This window comes from Corvus hawaiiensis, chromosome 10 (assembly GCF_020740725.1).
Source record: "Corvus hawaiiensis isolate bCorHaw1 chromosome 10, bCorHaw1.pri.cur, whole genome shotgun sequence".
NCBI lineage: Eukaryota > Metazoa > Chordata > Aves > Passeriformes > Corvidae > Corvus > Corvus hawaiiensis.
Genome location: NC_063222.1, coordinates 25,842,054 through 25,860,555, shown reverse-complemented (window position 1 = coordinate 25,860,555; position 18,502 = coordinate 25,842,054). Strand labels below are relative to the sequence as shown.

Below are 18,502 nucleotides of genomic sequence, written 5' to 3'. Positions count from 1 at the left end.
TGGCAGGAGAGATCATTATTTACAAGATTCTGCCACTGAATAACCCACAATCTTTTTGCTTTCTTGTTGCACCACAGAGAAGCTGAAATGCAGCAAGAGAAGCTGACTCCAAAGGAAGTTCAGAGATGATGTGAGGAAGAGGTAAACCAGAATATCGGACCAGATGTCTTTGATTCCATAGAGGAGTGGAAAACAGGAGTGGGATTTAACTACAAGATTTTCCATTTCAGCAGGGATAAAAATGTGCTGTGGGCTCTCTCACTGGAAGCAATAAATGAAGGGGGGAAACGTGACTCAACATGGCCCATAGTTACAAGATAGATCCCAAAACATCCAAACCTACCGGCTCAAGAACAGGGGAAATCAGCAGCCCAGGGCCCCACAGGAACTGCCTGTCGATGTTCCATGTTATTTCATCAGAGTAGAACCTGGATACAGGTGAAGGAGAGAGCAGAAATTGTCTTTTTTTGTGATTTATATCAGCAGCAATCCCAAGGTTTCAGGGTACTGATTGTCCTCCATCATGAGTACAGAATGTCACACAAAAATCACCCTCCTGATTACACCAAAATGAGATTTCATGAATTGGGAAGTTGTCTACAGATATCCCGATGTGCATTTTCACAGGATAGAGGTTTAGAAAGTCCCCCAACCATATTAAATGTGTCAGATTTTCTCATTGGTTATAAAACTCCCAAACTCACTCGTGTAGCAGTGGCCTCACGACCGTGTGCCCTTGGGTGTGAGCTTTGTAGAGCAGCGTGTACAGGTAGGGCAGCAAAGTGTAGCGAATGTTCAGGTAATGCTTGGAGCTGTTCACCAACAAGGAGTTGGCTCCAAATACAGCTGGATCTTGAGACTGGAAACAAATATCCACTATTATTATTTCCAAGTTTTCAAAAACACTTCGCCAAGCGTGTGAAAAGCTGGTTCAGAGAGGCTGGGGTTCGGCAGGGCAGCTCTGTACTGGTGCTGTGACCTGATGTCCTGTCCCCCATCCCTCCTTGTCCACCAGGGTTATTCCAGATTTCATCCTGGCAGTCAGGTTGATGCCAAGGAGCTCCCAGGAGTCAGCCTGGTGGCTCACAGAAACCTCAGTGTTCCTTGGTGGTAGGAACAACCCATGTTCATAAAACTGTTGCCAAATAAGTGTATTCTCAATTAACCCTTACAAAAGCAAACCTCTCATATTTCATAAAGACAGTTCTGTTTTCAAACTCCGTGAGAGTGATGATTAGAAGTGATATTAAAGGAAATGTGTAACACAAAGTAATTTTTAACAGAAAGCACAACTTACTGTGGAATCTATAGCATTGTGGTTCCTGGAGAATGGGTAAAATGCTCCCACCTGCATCCATCGTCTGCAAAGTTCCTCTGTGGTGTCGCCACCGAAACCACAAATATCTGCTCCAATCTTTAAAACAAAATTTTAAAAAAAAACAGAATTCATTGGATGTGCAGTGTTCTGCACCTCAAAATCTACAACACATTTGTACCTTTCTCCTTCCAAATCCAGCTATGCTGTCCAAAAAATTAAACTGACACCCTGCTAACACCACCCATCATTCTGCTTCTTCCAAATCTTTACCTTCTTGTTTGGTGATAATATGCACAGAACGGGAAAAAAGCTTCAAAGCCGTTCAAATTTAAACCATAAAAAGGAATTTGGCTGTTTCCCTTCTAAATGGATCTCTCTAATTTGAAATGATAAGAAAACCAGGAAGTGTTTCACATCCCTCACTAGTGTTTAAAAATTACTAAAATAAGAGGTGGATTGGGATATAAAAGAGAATAAGTTTGTTACCCACATTTATGTCACCACAGCCACAAAAATGAAAATAAATGGCCTAAATCAAAAATCGACAATTGAAAAGAAATGTTCAAAGGAGATTCCTAAAAAGGGTTCATTTTGAGGTGACAATGTAAGTGGTTATTTAGAGAGTGCTTAGTCAGATAATCTGTTATCTGCTTTGAAAGGATGGCACAAACTGATGTCCTACATAAGGAATTCCAAAGAGGTTAAACTCCAGCATTCCAGGGATTGCCCATCTCAGGTGATCCCACGTTGCTGCATTATCCCCCAGCCAGTGTCCTGAGTGCTTTCCCGATCCCGCAAAAGTAGACCTCGAAATGAGGAAGCTTCTCTTTCCAGGGAAGACCTCCTCAATGGCTCTGAAAAGTAAATGAGACTGGAATTACACAGAGGAACAGACAACTCAGACATCGATAATTCTGTACGAAGCTTTATACTGATTTGCACTGATTATTCATCCCAGGAATGGGGACCTCTTTGCAGCTGTATTTTAGCAAAGTTCAAGATATTCATTTAAAATAATCTTTTTACACAGCTCTGACAACCAATTTGTGGCTTTTTCTGCCAACTCCAGGCTCTGGATTTTGCCTTGGCTAAATTGGCTCAAGTATAACGCAGTGTTTTCCAGGAATCTCATTCCTTTAGGAGTCAAGTCTTGTGGTACTTTGGAAAATGCAGGTCATGCACTGCTCCAAAACCTTTCTGCAGGATTTTAGGATGCTTTCCTTACTTTTTACTGGATAAGATCATGGAATATCCATAAAGATTGTGGACATCATACTGCTTCCCCCAGTTCTGCACTGCGTCCATGCAAATTGTCTTGGAATACAAGAGTCTGTCAAGAATATCTTGAAGAAAGGAATACAAATAGCACTGTTAAGGTGCATTTTTATTATTAATATTTCCAATCTTTAATGCTTATGATATCCAAGCCCCTTTTTCCTCTTTATTTTTGCACTCAGGCAGTTTAATTACTCCAGACCCAAAATGCTGCTCTTGGCTGTTGGTTTGGTTCATCTTTGCTCTGTGAAACCTCCACTCCTGAGCTTTGCACCCATGCGAGGAACTGAGAACTGTGCTCTGAACTCCTGAATCACCACCTGACAACACGCTGGCAAAGGTTACTTAAACTACTATTAATACAAACCATGAACTCTGTTTTAGTTCTGCAAATATCTCAAAAACTACTGACAGTGCAAGAGGATCGTTACGTCATCAGACATAATTAATGCAATGACAAATATCCAGTAGTTATTTGGCAAGAGAAAAGAGGCAGTCCTATAAACCTCACCTGAAGTAAACAAATACAAGCAGATCAATATTTTCCATCAACAGGAATGTCCACCCCCCACCCATAAGAACTACACTAAAATCACGTTGTATCCTTGAAGGCAGTTAAAATTTTATTTGGTATTTTATTGTTCTGATAAAAGCAGCTGGACTTACGGGGAGTGTAAGGAGGGTAGTTTAACTCATTCTGTGCACAACCACCTTTTGAGCCTTGAACAAAGTTGCACACTTCATTCATATCCTGGGAAGGAAAGATGCAGGATGTAATAAAGTTACCTTAATTCCTTTTTTCTAAAAAAAGTCTTCCATTCTATTCTGTCATCCTTTAAGGAATTATTAGTAGCTATTCTTCAACATCTGCTTTCTGATATCAAAAATACCGTCCAATCCAATAAAAACTTAATGTAATAAACATCTGCTATCATCAATATTTTAAAAATAGAAATGAAAATTGTGAATTACTCACAATCCAGAGCCCATCATAGGGCACAGTGTCATGGAACAATTTGCACTCGTTCACCCACCAGCTCGTGCATTCAGGGTTGGTGAAGTCTGGGAACACAGTTTCCCCTGGCCACACCTGGAATATTCAAAGGGAAACGATTCATACACTTTGAGCAAGAATAAAAAGAGTTTATAGGATCATAGATCTGCTCAGGTTGGACACAGAAAGAGGAGTCTAACTTTGGGTTTTTCAATTCTTTTTCTTGTAAGGAACCATGCACAGCTGAGAAAATTCTCAATAGAAGTTAAGAATATAAATTAAAAGGATAATGTGGGGTCAGGATCTTCAGTAGCTACTGGAAATAAATAGGAGCTGGCTGATGAAATGTCCCTTGAGCCTTCAAATCACACTTTAATGTATAAAAATTTTAGTGTTAATGTAAACAAAATGCAGGGCTAATGTGAACAAATGTGATTTTAATTGCAATTTTAATTCTATTTTTCTTTTAAAAACCTAAAATTTTAAAAAATATTAATCTGAATGTAAGATTAATGAAAAATACTGTTTTAATGGAAAAAATGGAAAAAAAGTTTAAAAAGTTTGAGAATTCATTCCGTCTACAAGAGACCTTACACACTTTTCTGTCACTGGTAGATAGGTCCCCTGAGCCAAATTAAATCCTAACAAGGACAACAGATCAGGTCCCAGTGTGTGGAACCACGATTACCTCCCCAAGCAGTGCTGTTACTCCATCTGATTCATTAATCCAGACTTTTCTCTGCGTTCCCCTGACGTAGCTTCCATAGGAACTTCCATCAACCAGATTTTGGGTGCTAATGGCAGGATCCTAAAGAAATCAGAAAGCAACAAAGAAAAGAAGAAATCAGGATATTCCATCAATTATTACAGGCTATACGTGCAATAATTACATAGAATAATGAAAGTGTTTACAAGGGAAAAAATGAGTAATTAAATGCTTACCAATATGATGACATATTTTTGTCCATAGTCATGCAAATAAGCTGCAAATTCAGGGAGATTTTTGAAGTTCACTTTGTCATAAGTAAAATCTTTCCTTTCCTCCATATAATCAATGTCAATGACTTGGGTATCCTGAAAGAGAAGGGAGTTCAGCTTTTCCAGGAGAAGTGTTAGGTAAAGATTTTTATTAGTCCATTTTCTTCCCAAATATTAGCTTAATATCAGGGTATTCTTATTCTGTTGAGGACACCAGATTCATATCCCCCAAAAATCTAATTTTAAAAGTTAATTGTACTTTGCCTATGACTGTCAATTAAGAACAATATATGGTTCCATACCTGTCCACAGACAATAAAAAAAATGTTCCATGAGAAGAAAAATGGATAGAGTTGGAAAGAATAAAAGACAAATTATTACAGTAAAGTGTTTGAATAAATCTTACTGCAGTTCACCCCTCCCCCATCCCATGCTCTGGTAATGGGTCTAACATCAAAATGTACAAAAACATTTGACACCACACATTTCCTAATCCAAACTGATGGAGAATGAACCGGGGGCAGGATCTCTGTGTCCTTCCCTAATCCCATACTCACATAGGGCAGCCCGATGGCCCTGTTCCTCTCCACAACTTCCTTCACCTCATCCAGGGACCTGTAACCATAGCGGCTGAGCTGGAATCCCAGGCTCCAGTAGGAGGGCAGTGCTGGCAGTCCCACGAGCTGCAAGGGGACAGCAAAAATCCCACGTGCTGTTGGACACCTTGTGTCAACTCATCCCCTTTCCCTGCATCCACATTCCCCAAATCTGCTCGAATAATGCACACTAAATGAGCAGCCCGACTCAAAACACAATATTTTTCCCCATTATGTCTTTATTTTAGGAATTACCAGTGTTTTGGGACAATGCCTGTTCTTTAAAGTGCCACTGGAACCTAAAGACACCCAGTGATATCTTATGATCATAAAATCCAGACAGCCTATAAACACACTCTCTATCCCATAACATAGCCATAGGAACAGGAATTTGTCCTTATGGCAGGAGCAAGGAAACATAAATTATTCTAGAGACCACCCGCAGCTCTAACGATTATGGTGTAAATTACAGATTAATGAATGTTGGAGCTCTTGCGCCTCGAGCATGGTCGCCTCTCCAGCACCCAGAGAAAAAATATTATAAATAAAATATTATAAAATAAATCCCAAGCACTTAAAAAAAGTCTTTTCAATGCATAATCCCAGTAGGTGAAGGTACCTTCAGGTACTCCTGGACTACTTGCTCTGGAGTGTTCCCCAGGAAGATGTAGAAATCCAGGATGCCCCCGATGGTTCTGTAGGTCACAGCTGGAGCAGGCTGCACCACAAACTCTGCCAGACAAGAGTGCACAAAAACAGTTCTGAAGGACAGGAAATTCTAAAATAACTTTGCCGTTTTCTAATTGATAATCAGAGAGTTTACTGAAGTAAAAACCACAAAATGCCTAAGGAACACAAACTTTTAACTGAGCAAAGAGGGGGAAATCAGACAACTCTTTATGTGCCCCTATTTCCATTCCTTTACATGCTGTAGAGAAGAGAATCAGAAGAAATCCAACAGTTCAACCTTTTATCTTTTAAGTTTGGGTACAACTTTCCAGCCTCAAGACATGCAGAGCTCTGTAAATATAAATATGCTTATCAGAAGGGACTAAAGGACATTTACTTCCAAGTGTTGTTCACTACAAATTTAACCCTTTCTTCCAGTTCAGACCTGTACAGACTTTGGATCAGTTTCTGACCCTCAGATTTCCATCAAAATCCTCCAGTTAACTGGGAGCTACCCACTGCTTGTACTGTGTATGTGAAATATTATTAAACACAGAGTAATGATGCCTCAGATATTGGGGGTGTTTTTAAGAAGGGACATCTACATCAGCTCAGTTTTGATCACAGTCTCACAGATTTCAAAAGAATTTTAACTGCACTGCTCAGAGCCACAGAGAAAGGTTTCTTACCCATGGCATTGCTGTTCATCAGGAAAACACCAAAGGAAGCTCCAGTGTCATCTTCCAAACACAGGAAGAAAGTCTGGGCTCCATATAAGTTATCCATTGCCTAAAATAATGGAGGGAACAGGCAAGCTGGTTAAAAGCTAATAACAGGATCTGCTCTGGAATATTTCAAGATATATCGTGGGTAGAACTTGAAACGTCTCAAAATAGAACAAACTACAAAAATTTAAGTCCTGACACTTCCCTGTTTCGTATGTTCTGGTTTTCCTGGCGTTATTCTCCTTTATTTTCCATTAAAACAAGAGTTTCCCCAATAAATAGATAACAGATCTGATGGATCTCCAGGAGAGCTGGCAGATATTGCAGCTCTATTTCTGGAGAATAAATGTGCTCATCAAGGAGAACTTGAGAGGTGCTTCCATCCCCTTTCACCATAGATTAGATTTTACATCTAATCTATATTTCTATTCATCCTGCAAGGCAATAATTTTGATGTCTAATCTAAGGAAATATTGCTGCTTTTTCATTTCCTTGCTAATATTTTTCTTTAATTCCTTTCTGTTGCTATTATTAGCAATAAAACCCCTTAGAGCTGTTAACAATTGTTGCAAGAGTTGTGCTTTTTCTCCTGAAGAAGCAAATTCAGTTCAAATGAACAAGGAACAGAACATGAGCAATTTGCAACCAGCCTAACTTAGTTCACTGTTACTTTCTCTTAATGAGTCCACATTCAGTGGAGCCATTGCGTTGAGCTATCTTCAAACCAGAGGAAAGAGTGAGAAGGAATCTCAAGGCAATGGGTACAAATTCCAGATTATTAATTAACTACATCCAGTCATCTCACCCTCAGGTTTCTGTCAGTACAGTTCCCACTGCTGTGGAACAAAAGTTCTCTCTCAAAGCAGGGAATTACTTTATGAAGCTGATGTAATGGTGAAAGTAATCTTAACAGTTATCAAAAAATGGGTGCCATAGAAATTGTTTCATACAGGGACAGCCAGAAAAACTCTAGAAACAAGTAACAGCTGACAGACATATTTTGTCTTGGAAAGAGACACCTGTTAAGGAGAATTTTTCCATAATTTGAGCTTCAAGGATGTTGCTGAATCAGCCTGTGCCATGTGAACTGAACCCTGCGCACAGCAATGCATTAAGACGTATTGTTATTTATTAGTATGTTATTTATTCTGATTATCACTGGAAGCTGCAGACTCATCTGTTAAGGTTTATCCATTGGTTTTCCACTGCACACCAACACAAAAAATCAGGGAGCATCCATCCGTACCACGGAGCTTTCGGTAACAACATGCAGTGCCTGAAAGATCTTCAGGGAAAACTCAGTGGATACAGGAATGTGTTCACTGCCCGAGAGGTTTGGGTTCCAGAACTGCAAAGAACGAGGGGAAAGAACCCCAAACTTACTGCAGAGGGGCCAGTGTCCCTGCTGAAAATAGGCCAGGTTTTCCAGTTGACATCGTGCCTGTACTGTTTGTGCACGTGCTCCCCCACGCCGTAGATGTTGCTGCTGGGCAGTTTGATGGAGAGCTGCAGGAACTGGTCAGAGTACTGCAGGGGGCCAATGGTTGTGTCAAACCTGGTGAAAAAAAGCAAAAAAAAAAGGGGAAAAAGAAGAGTTTTACAAAGAATTGTTGCGAGAACTCTTTCTGCTCCTTTTAGCTGGGGCTGGATGGCAGAGTCAAGTCTCCACCCAGATCTTTCAAGTTTTCTTCCAACTGTTGATGGAATCAGAACTCTCCTTCGGGGCCTCAGGTGGAAAAAATGATGATGGAAGGTCGCAGACTTTATCAGAATAATCAGGATTTTGGTAATGAACTGTTGTAACACATTGGTCCCTGCTTGTCCTTTTATAAAGAGGTCTCTCTTTTGTTGGGCTGTTTAAGGGTGGGGGAAAATCAGTGATCTTGTGCAAACAGATTTATCAGGGATTTATCTCTGAGGGGCTGCTCTTATCCCATGGTAGCAACAGCTTCCTTTGAGATCCTCAAACTCAGAGTCCAACATCACTGTCATTTTTTTTTAGAGAACCAAAAGCAAACACATTTATGAAATTAAGCAAAGGCCTAAGGAAAATTTTCCAGAGACAATATCCCAGAGAATTGTTTCAACATGGTCCCACAGGTGTCTTACCCACCTCCCTGTACCTGTTTCATCAGCCAGGCACTGCTGACTGCCAAGTCCATCTTCTGTGCCCTCTATAATTGCAAATCAATCATTACAGAGGATTCCAGGCAAGAAAACAATGCTAAGAAGAGCAAAAAGTAACCCTTAATTAATTAAACTCAAAGCCTTGCTAATCCACATGGCCCAGCCCTGTGACAGGTAATCATTCCTGGCTGATTTAATGAGCACCTTCATCCTGGCACTTCCCCTCTCTGAGGGCACTTGGACACCTGTGGGTCAGTAGGTTTGGTTTATTTATTTATTTATTTATTTATTAGAACCTAAAGGGGATGAGAGAATTCAATGCAAAAGTCCATTAAATGTTTTACATCCAGAGTCACTTACAGGGGAAGTTCCTTTACAATTTGGGAATTGTTTGTTTGGAACTGTGAAGTGCAGGGATGTGCCCTGGGCTCAGATGGACATGCTCCCCCACATTTGCCTCTTTGCATCATCTGCACTTGTGCTTTTTGCTCAGGGAAACTGCTGCTCATGACAGAAACAGGAAAAAATCTGCAGATCTTGGTCTGGATGGGCAGTGTTACTAAAACACCGAGGTGTTTGCTTTGTATAAGCAGTAATTTTTATTTTTCTGCCATTTTCACCTCCAAGCTTTTTTGCTTCAGTCCCTGTGTGTGAATGGAATTACACAAGTAAAGCAGGTGCTCTGTATCACATCCCTGGAAGGAAGTGGTTTCTGAGGAACCAATACAGGATTTTATGGTTATAGGGGGTTTCCCACACAGTTTTTCTGCTCCCACAGTCTCCTGATCCTTGATCGGGGTGTTCTGATGCTAAAATCTAAAGAGGACACAGATGTGTCTGTCACCAGGCAGAAGAGGGTGATCAGGGTGAACTCCAGCCCTCTAAATTCCTCTTGCCCATCCAGACCTAGAGAAACCCCACTGGCAAAAGGAAAATGCAAGTGACAGCTTTGAAAGCTCTGTAAATTACATCCCTAATTTATTAAATTAGCAACATTTATAAATAGTTCATAGTTTAAATCGTGCCCCCTAATCTCAGGGTTTAGACCATACACTCTCTAAGGACCACGTGAAATAAATCTCTAATTCAGGACAATTCACCCAGCACAGATTACAGCACGATTACACCAGTGGGCAAGCACTGAGAAATGTACTTTATTCCTTGCAAAGCACTTTACACACAGAGAACAATTTTCTCCTGAGATGAACTATGGAGTTTCTTACAGGTTACTAAAATTCCTGAAAAGGATAAGAAACAAAATTATGTTGGGGGCCATTTTTGCATTTTTTCTCCTCTTTTAGGAGTAATATTCTGCTGAGGTTGTTGATTTGTTAAAAATGAATTTACCACAACCTCTAAGGAGCTCTGATAAGATGTTCAGGCCACGTGGGAAAGCAAGACAGAGGTAACAGGGTAAATGTCTTATCTGCGAGGTGGGAGAACAGATCCTGTGCACAAGCCCCTGAGATGTCACCAGAGGTGCAGCTCAGTGAAAGCAGAAGGAACAGCCTCCAGAGCTGCACTGATTGCTGCTGAAATCCCAGTTGAAATAGGGGAAAATATTTAGATGGATCCCAGCCTTAAACTGCTGTAAAACCTCATGGTTTTCCCAAATCCCTTTTTTTTAGCGAGGCAGAGTGGAGCAAAGAGTGCTGAGCCAAAGGGGCTGTGCTGGCTCAGAGAACAACCCAGAACCATCAACACTGAACTGTGCACCAGCAATCAAACTAATTAAAACTAATCTCAGCAGCCAGATCAATACACACACTGGCAGCTACTACTGCTTTTAGCTTTTGGTTAAGGGCATTTAACCTCATAAAACAGAGTTAAATTCAGAGAAATTGGCTCTTTTTAGTTAAGAAAGTGTGGAATACCTGTGCCCAGAGAAGCTGTGGCTGCCCCTGGATTTCTGGAAGTGTCCAAGGCCAGGTTGGAGGGGGCTTGGAGCAGCCTGGGACAGTGGAAGGGGCAGAAAAAGATGCGTTTTAAGGTCCCTTCCAACCCAAACCATTCTGGGATTTGTTCTATGAAATAGTTGTAAGACAATCAAATTCATGAGAAAGGAATGAACAAGGAGTTACCAATTTTTATATTTACATGAACAGATTGAAAGGCACTTTAAAAATAAAGGTCAAATGCATAAGAAGAAAAGGTGAAGGATTATCATGGAAAAAGAGTTTCCAGGGAAGAAGTTCAGCGATAATTGAAACATGAAATCTTTATATGCCACCGGCTTTGGTCTTCTCCTCACAACAGACTTCATCTTCAAATGAAATATTTATTTTTTGAAGCAGAGGATTTTTGTCTTCTTCTGACAACAGATCTGATCTTAAATTAAATATTTTCCAAAGTGTAGATATCCAAGAGCTCCGTGTGGCATCTCCATTCCCACGCTCCCTCCCGCGCCACTGAACCTGCACTGCAACCCCTGAGCTTTGCCTCGCTCTGATGAAGGATTAACACCCTGAAATGTGAAATAATGCCCTGAAGATGCTTCTGGTTTAGACATTCCTCAGAACTCCTTACCGATTCTGATCATGCTCATTGCAAGGCTTCCTCCCAAGCACAACATCTAGGAGCATTTTTTTTAATTAAAAAACCCCCAAACAAACAAACTAAACCACCAAAAGTTGGTATTTTACTGTCCCTGGCCAGTATGTGACAGCAAATACTTTCATAGTGCACAGAATGCAAGAAGCACCCTAAAAAATACCCCTAAAATTGCCAAAGCAGCAGCTCTGTGGGAACTTGGTTATCCCTACAGCTGACAGAGCTCCTTATCCATCCTTCCCTAAAAACGTGGTTCCATCTTTTATTAACTCCCTGGATTTAACACATTCACAGAGGAGCAGCTTTACTCCTGGTGTAGCCTCGTAGTAGAGGTTTCTTGCTGCCTCTGATAAATTCCTATGGAGCAGATGGACCAAGATCCCTTTAGAAAGAGGAGGACATTACAGAATCCTTTCTTTCAGCCCTGCCATTACTCAAAACAGTTGTTTTTATGCTCTATGTGACACTGCTCTCAATGAAATATTACGCTAATATCTGAAGAGACATTTCTGTAAAATGCTCCTGGGATGCTGCTTAAATTCCTTAAGGGCAATTTTTCAGGAAATGTAGGGCTAAATATTTTTTTCCCTTTCAACTGCTATCTGCTTTCAGCAGAACTGCCAAAATATCAGAGAAGCCCTTTAGTTTACAGCAACTTAAAAAAAGAAACTCACCATAATGAATAAAAATGAGCAAATCCCCATCTAAAGGAGCCAATTACATCTTTATCAAAACCAAGCATGGACCAAATTTTCATTCATTCCAGTGACACTGAGACTGATATTAAGGCAGTGAGACCTAACCCTTGAGCAGAACTCCTCAGATGTCCCTCTTCCCAAGTTTAAGATAAAAACAACCAAAACACAAAGGAGATTTAATCAGGATTTATGGGAATGAAGACTCATATCTCACACAGAATCAGCTCTGTACTTGCTTTGTGACTGTGATATTTTCTGGGGGGCCATGTCCTGCTTGGGACTTCCATTGAAACAGAGGAAAAAACCCAAGATCCTGCCTTGGTTCTTTGCATATTCCAGTTCTTATTTAAAAAAAAAAACAACAATATCCTTTCATTGGGTTTTAGGTGTTATTCAGGATAAGACAAGTTCCCTCTTTCTGCATGAGAAAGAAAAGCCAAACCCAACACATCCTCCTCTTCGGGGCCATGGATAGGCAGCAGATAAAAACTGCAATCTTTAAAATTAAACTTCCTTAAAATTAAACTTCTTTAAAATTAAACAGCAAACCATAGGCAGTTTTATTTAGTCCCTGTGGTTTTTAAGATACCATTTGATACAGAAACCACTGGTTCTGCCTATTCATGTGAGGAACGCAGAAATACAGCAACAATTTTATGTCTTTACCCACAAGCAGCACCTCAGGAAGAGAAACACAAATATTTCCAAGCTCCCTGTCTTTGTGATGAGTGTGGGTCAGACAAAGATTACAAACTGTTAATTCCTGTGCTGTAAACTCAAAATCCCCAGGTGCAAGTTGCCAAAGTCAGGTCCATATTAAAGGCAGGTTGCACGAAGAAAATACAATTTATAGTGAAACCAATAGGATTGAAGGGAAATCCTAAATACATGGGGAAAAACAGAGGGTAAAGTATTGAATCATGTTAAATAGAGGCTTGGTAGAGTTTTGGTACCTCTACTACAAATACAGGACAGCTTTAAAGGAGAAAAATCCATCATATGGCCAAATGGGAAGAAATTGCTACACAACCTTCCCATTTTCCAAGGAGAATTCTCATTGTCTCAAATTCTTGGATCACAAATTGGTAAAAACATGGTTATTAAGTTAACCCACCTCTCGCTGAACCTTTAAAACCCTTTAAAGGGTAGGAGAATATTGTCATTGATGGCAAGGGCCCAGAGGGATTTAAGTAGATGGGATTGTCCTCAGGTGGGGACAGGGACTTAAAAAGCCTGAGACTCCTTTCTGACAAGGCAGTTTTCCAAACAAGCCCCATCTTTTTACTTCCCTGGTGATCCCCTAGGACTGAACACATTTTGGTTTTCCATGGAATCGTAGGGGTTGGAAGGGACACCTGGAGATCATCTGGTCCAACCGTTTTAGGGGTGTTTGCTTTGCTTTCTTAAAATGAGTACCCAGAGTGCAAGAATTCTTTCCCAATCAATAAATTCCCCACGTCTCACCTCAGTGACAGCAGCAAAATTGCCAGCACCATTATCAGCCTTCACATCCCAGGGGAGATCCTGTTGGGACAGCTCCTAATTCCATGGCTGCCACCAAAATCTCCAGTTGCTGCAGCTCCTCCACATGAAGGGACTCATCAAAGGTCACCACAGAGAGGACCTGACCACACATTTCCATCACCAGCAGTGGGAACAGGTCCCTGGAAGGAGCAGCACAGCCCTTGGAATGCTGTTCCCAGAACTGCAGCACTTGGGCAATTATTCAGAAGTATTCAGGCAGCTGTAAACCTGAACATCTACAAAAGTCTTCCAACTCAAGACCTTGAGTTTATCTCAGGTAGAGAAGTCAAAGTGTTCTACCAACATCCAGGACCTCAGTCCTGGTCAGCCACATACCCTGAGGGTGGGAGTTCATATTGGCCAGGTGTGTTTCAATTTGCAGTTTCTGCAGAGCAGAGACACAAAATCTGGGGAGTGTGGCTGTTAACAACCCCAGGCTGTGGTTTTAGGGAATTTCCCAGGCAGGAACATCAGCTCTGCTTGCCCAAAAAGAGGCAGAAGTTTAGGCACAACCACGTTTTGCTGTCAGAGACAGTGGGGAGAAAGATTTTAAGATGCTTTCCAATCCCCCAAGGAATATGGGGAAAGCCAGGAAATAAGAGGAGGTAAGCAGTGAGTATAAAAAAGTCTGTTGTTGTACAGATTGTGAAAGAAAGCTTAAAAAAGAACAAAACAAAACAAGTGATGCTACGTATCTTTTACCCTTAAAGTGGTTTGCTTCAGCAAGAAACAGGGGAAAGGATAAGGAAATATTTAATATTACATTTGGCTACTTATTGAGTTGTTGCTGGAAAAAACTACTGGGAGTTTAAAATATTCCATTCAAGGCAGCAACCAGGAGCTGCAGCCCCCTGGGCTGACAATCTAACCAAAAGTGAGATTATTTCTTGGGCTCCTGTGCTTGTATCTCCCCTCTTCCTGGGAAGATGATAAGGTAAGTGGTTCCTGTCACCTGTGCTGCCACTCATCCATGGTGCCCTTGCTCCACAGATTCCTGATTTCTCCATTTCCAGGGCTGCTGTCACAGCTTTCTGTGGCCTCTCTGCTGCTGCTGAGCCTCTGCAGAAACAACCCCGTGTCAGAAACCTCCTGCTGTGCCTCAGACTAAATGAGAGATGTCACCAAGCTCCTGCCTGTCCCCGTCCCTGCCTCTCACACAGAGGGCTCAGCCTTGTCCTCACATTTCCTATTTGCTCCAGGTAAGGACTCAGACATTTCTCACACTTTCATCTCTGGGTGCTCGTGCTGGAGCTCCAGCTGTCTGACAGCTTTCACAAAGCTGCTTGCACTCCCCAGGGAGCAGCCCCAGTTTGTAGTGTCACACCTGTGGGCACAGCTCCTGCTCTGGAGTGACCTGGCCCTGCCATGGTGACATTGATGGATCTCTTCTTTTTCTGGAGCTGCTGTTTTCTCTTCCCTTTCTCCTGTCCACTGTAAAGGGAACAAGTGAAAAATTGGCTTCCTCAGGGCGAGGTGAAATCAGCACATGGAATTTCCTGGCGATTTGCTCAGCTCAAACCCCACACTGTGCCTGGCCCTGGGACAAAATGGACTTGCAGCTTGTCCTGACATCCTCCCTAAACACTCTGGCTGCTGGAGGAAATGCACAACCAAATCAGCTCCAAGGAAAGTTATAAACATTTTAAAACATCTGAATATTCAGTAATTTGTCCCAAAACTACTTAAATCAGAGAAATGGATCTACTTGTGACAGAAAGCACAGTGGAGGGCCCAGGTGCCTGACCCCTGCCTTGGGAAGGATGGTTTGGAAAAGCAGGGAAAGTTCAGGTGTTGTTTCCACCTCCAGCCTGGGCAATCACTCCAAAGTCATTAGCTACTTCCAAGTGATGATGACATTCCAGGTACTGGGGTAGAAGGAATTTGATCCAGGCCAACTCTTCAAGTCACACAGACAAGGAACCAGAACAACTTTTTGACCAATTCTAAACAATTTAAATTCCAAAAAACGTGCTAACAGCCACATTAACACGAATCTTGCTCTGAAAGAGGAAAGCATTATGTAATTGCAAATTATTTTTAGACAATGAACTGTTGGTTCTTAACATGTAATTTTTCCTGTCTGAAGAATAACACGGACAATTTTTTTTTCTAGTTTTCTAAAATAAATCCTACCCTAAGAGTGAAAGTCAAAGCTGGTTAGATGCACTGTCAGACAGGAGGGGGAGTGCACCTGATTCATTTAAATTAATTTCATTTACCCGCCAAATACCAAGAGCTGAGGTGGAGAACCACTGGGGTCATGGGGAAAATCTCCTGTTTTTCTCATGTGACATCCAGGAGACCGTGAGAAAACTTTTCCTCAGCAACTCCTACCTCAGCTGCTTTTCTTTTAGTGGTGTTTTCCTTCGGCCAACTTACAGATTTAGGAAGGAATTCCTCCCTGGGAGGGTGGGCAGGCCCTGGCACAGGGTGCCCAAAGAAGCTGTGGCTGCCCCTGGATCGCTGGAAGTGTCCAAGGCCAGGTCGGATGGGGCTTGGAGCAGCCTGGGACAGTGGGAGGTGTCCCTGCCCATGGCAGGGGTGGCACTGGGTGAGCTTTAAGGTCCCTTCCAACCCAAACCATCCTATGATAGTTTCAGTTTGGTCAGGGGTAATCTCTTGGTAGGGTTTTGTCTTTCACCCACACTTAACCAGGACCGTGTGGCCACAGATGCTTTGTTTAAAACTCAAATAATACTGAAAAAAGTCTTGGAAATGTGTGAAATCATTCCTTCACCTTGCTCTTGAAGTTTCCATCACCTGCCTTAAGCAGCCGCTGTCATCCACATAGGGTGGGATGGGATTTTTATCCTCGAGATCTGCACTTTCCAAGCCCGTAGCTTTACATTGTGTCTTTGCTCCTTGACCAGGAACATGCCAGGACATCCCCAAGGGTGGCGGCTCTCACGCCCTGCAGGAGCTGCCTCTCCCGGCTCGCTCAGGTCTGCCAGAGCAGCAGCTCCCGGAGCAGGAGGAGTTTCCTCGTGCGTGTGGTTTCAGACAGGATCCCGGCTCCTCCCCCGCAGGAATCGCTGCTGGGAGCAAGATGAGGGAGCAAACCTTGCTTGGAGGCTTGGAGCAAGATCAAGTCTGCTCCTCAGCTGGCATTTGAAGCATTTGGAAATAAGGGAAAACAGCAGATGCAAACAGAGCAGCACAGTCTGTAGCCCAGGGTGGGAGAGTTATTTCTGTTGATTTAATAAGTGGCTGCTCGGTCAGCTCCTGCTCTAAATGAGGAGCCAGTTCCATTTTTCAGGTGTACGCTGTCAGTGTTCAGAAAATCACCTGCAGTTTAGCTGGGAACATTGCTGGAGATCTACCCTGTAAATGGCCAGAACTCCTGGGTGTCTATTAGGGATATTTGCCCCTGCCAGGAGGAATAAAATAATTGATAAAAAGGCAAATAGTTGGGTCTTATGCTAGTAAAAAAAATATTGTCAGTTCCAAAAGGATTAAGTTCTTGCTGTGTCTTCAAAAAACTTCTATATTTCATCTTCTGACTAAAAGGAAGAAGAAGAAATGTTTGCAATATGGAAGAACCAGTCAGTTACTGTTCCATGTCAGGAGCATTCCCTGTGTCCTCCCTGCACAGCCAACCCTGACTGAGACACTGGAGATTCAGCTTTGGGAGAATTTCACTGTCTGCCCTGACATTTTACAGTTCCCCATCCAGATCCACATCTTCAGTTTGAAACTGGGAACTGTAGAAATCTTTTAGGCTCAGGGCTTCTTTTTGTGTTTTTGGGGTCCCCCAAAACTTATCGCTGCAGCTGGAAATCCCCATACAGACCCCTGTCTCAATCCTTCTGTACTTGCCCAAATTCTCCAGCCCGGGAGTGTTTTATTGAATGAAATATGTGCTCCTTGTGCTTTAGAACCTCATTTACATTCACTTTTGTGCTTGTGTGGCACTTACACAAAATTCAGAGAGTTCTCAAGCAAATGACTGTTGGTACTTAAATACAGAATATGCTTTTTAAACATATAATTAAACCCAAGATATTTCCACCAAGTGCACTGAAATCCACATGCCCAAATTCGAGGCTAAATCCCTGCCACGTTTTAAATTCGTGTTAAAACCAATTTTTAACTAAAAATCTGGGTCTTTTTTCCCGGTATGTTCTAGGCATGATCATCTTGCATAAAAGGTAGAGATTTGGGGGTGTTTCCTCAAGGTAATTTTCAAGTGGGGGATCAGATTTCCTCCTAACTCCTTTCTATTTCTGGCTAACCACAGCTGAACATTTGTTTATTTCCCAGGAAAAATATTAAACAATACAAGGTTGTAAATGTAGAGAGCATCTGATGGAACAAATTCTTGTTTATAGACCAGGCCTGTACATTGGGAATCTTCTCCTGACAGTTCAGAGCTCTGCATCAAAGTCACATCTCCTGAAAATTAACATCAGAGCAACTCAGCTCGTTAGGGTGTTTTGGCAAAGTCTACAAGATCTCTATAAATTAAAATGGAATTACTGTTATCAACTTTATATTGAGTCTATGACAATGATATTGTATGGGATGCAATCCAATGGAGAGAAATGTTGAAGGAATTAAAAAGAAATCTATTTTAAAAAGAACTTAAGTTGGGTTTACGTTCCTACTATGATATTTAAGAAAGAGTAAAACCACACAAGTATTTTCCTTTAAAGAAAATACAGAGTGCACAGCGTGGTTCTGAAGGCAATAAAATAGGACATGATCAGCCCTAGACAGGATTTTATTTAGGGAGACAAAATCCCCAGTCAGGGAGTTCATGAAACAATGACAAATCTCATCAGAGGCCAACGAGCAGAATTTGTGTCTCTGTGGTTACGATGAGCCAGATGATATTTTTAACAGATTTTGATCATTCTGGAGAAGAGTTCAAGACCCACAGATCTCTGGAAGTCCTGAGGACATCTCAAAAATGATTGCAGTGTGTATGGTTTATATCTAAAAATATTCATGTGTATATAAATGAAATTACTAGGGTATTTATACATGGTTCACATATAAAAATGAGTGCATTTGAAGGGGTGACTTTTTATTTGCTTAAAACTGCTGCT

At 41.6% G+C, this 18,502-nt stretch overlaps 1 protein-coding gene across 1 annotated transcript in view; it reads right to left on the bottom strand.

Annotated features, from left to right (window-relative positions):
• The window catches only part of LOC125330917 (sucrase-isomaltase, intestinal-like), a 29,776-nt gene extending 13,436 nt beyond the window's left edge, over window positions 1-16,340 (bottom strand). The window contains exons 1-14 of the mRNA XM_048314668.1: window positions 16,192-16,340; window positions 7,939-8,110; window positions 6,520-6,619; window positions 5,781-5,893; window positions 5,123-5,248; window positions 4,530-4,661; window positions 4,276-4,395; window positions 3,570-3,683; window positions 3,260-3,344; window positions 2,544-2,661; window positions 2,001-2,172; window positions 1,298-1,414; window positions 705-859; window positions 344-428 (exon numbers count right to left, since the gene is read on the bottom strand). Of these exons, the coding sequence (XP_048170625.1) occupies window positions 344-428; window positions 705-859; window positions 1,298-1,414; window positions 2,001-2,172; window positions 2,544-2,661; window positions 3,260-3,344; window positions 3,570-3,683; window positions 4,276-4,395; window positions 4,530-4,661; window positions 5,123-5,248; window positions 5,781-5,893; window positions 6,520-6,619; window positions 7,939-8,110; window positions 16,192-16,340 (1,758 nt within the window). The remainder of the gene's footprint in view (window positions 1-343; window positions 429-704; window positions 860-1,297; window positions 1,415-2,000; window positions 2,173-2,543; window positions 2,662-3,259; window positions 3,345-3,569; window positions 3,684-4,275; window positions 4,396-4,529; window positions 4,662-5,122; window positions 5,249-5,780; window positions 5,894-6,519; window positions 6,620-7,938; window positions 8,111-16,191) is intronic.
• Between the last annotated feature and the right edge of the window lie 2,162 nt (window positions 16,341-18,502).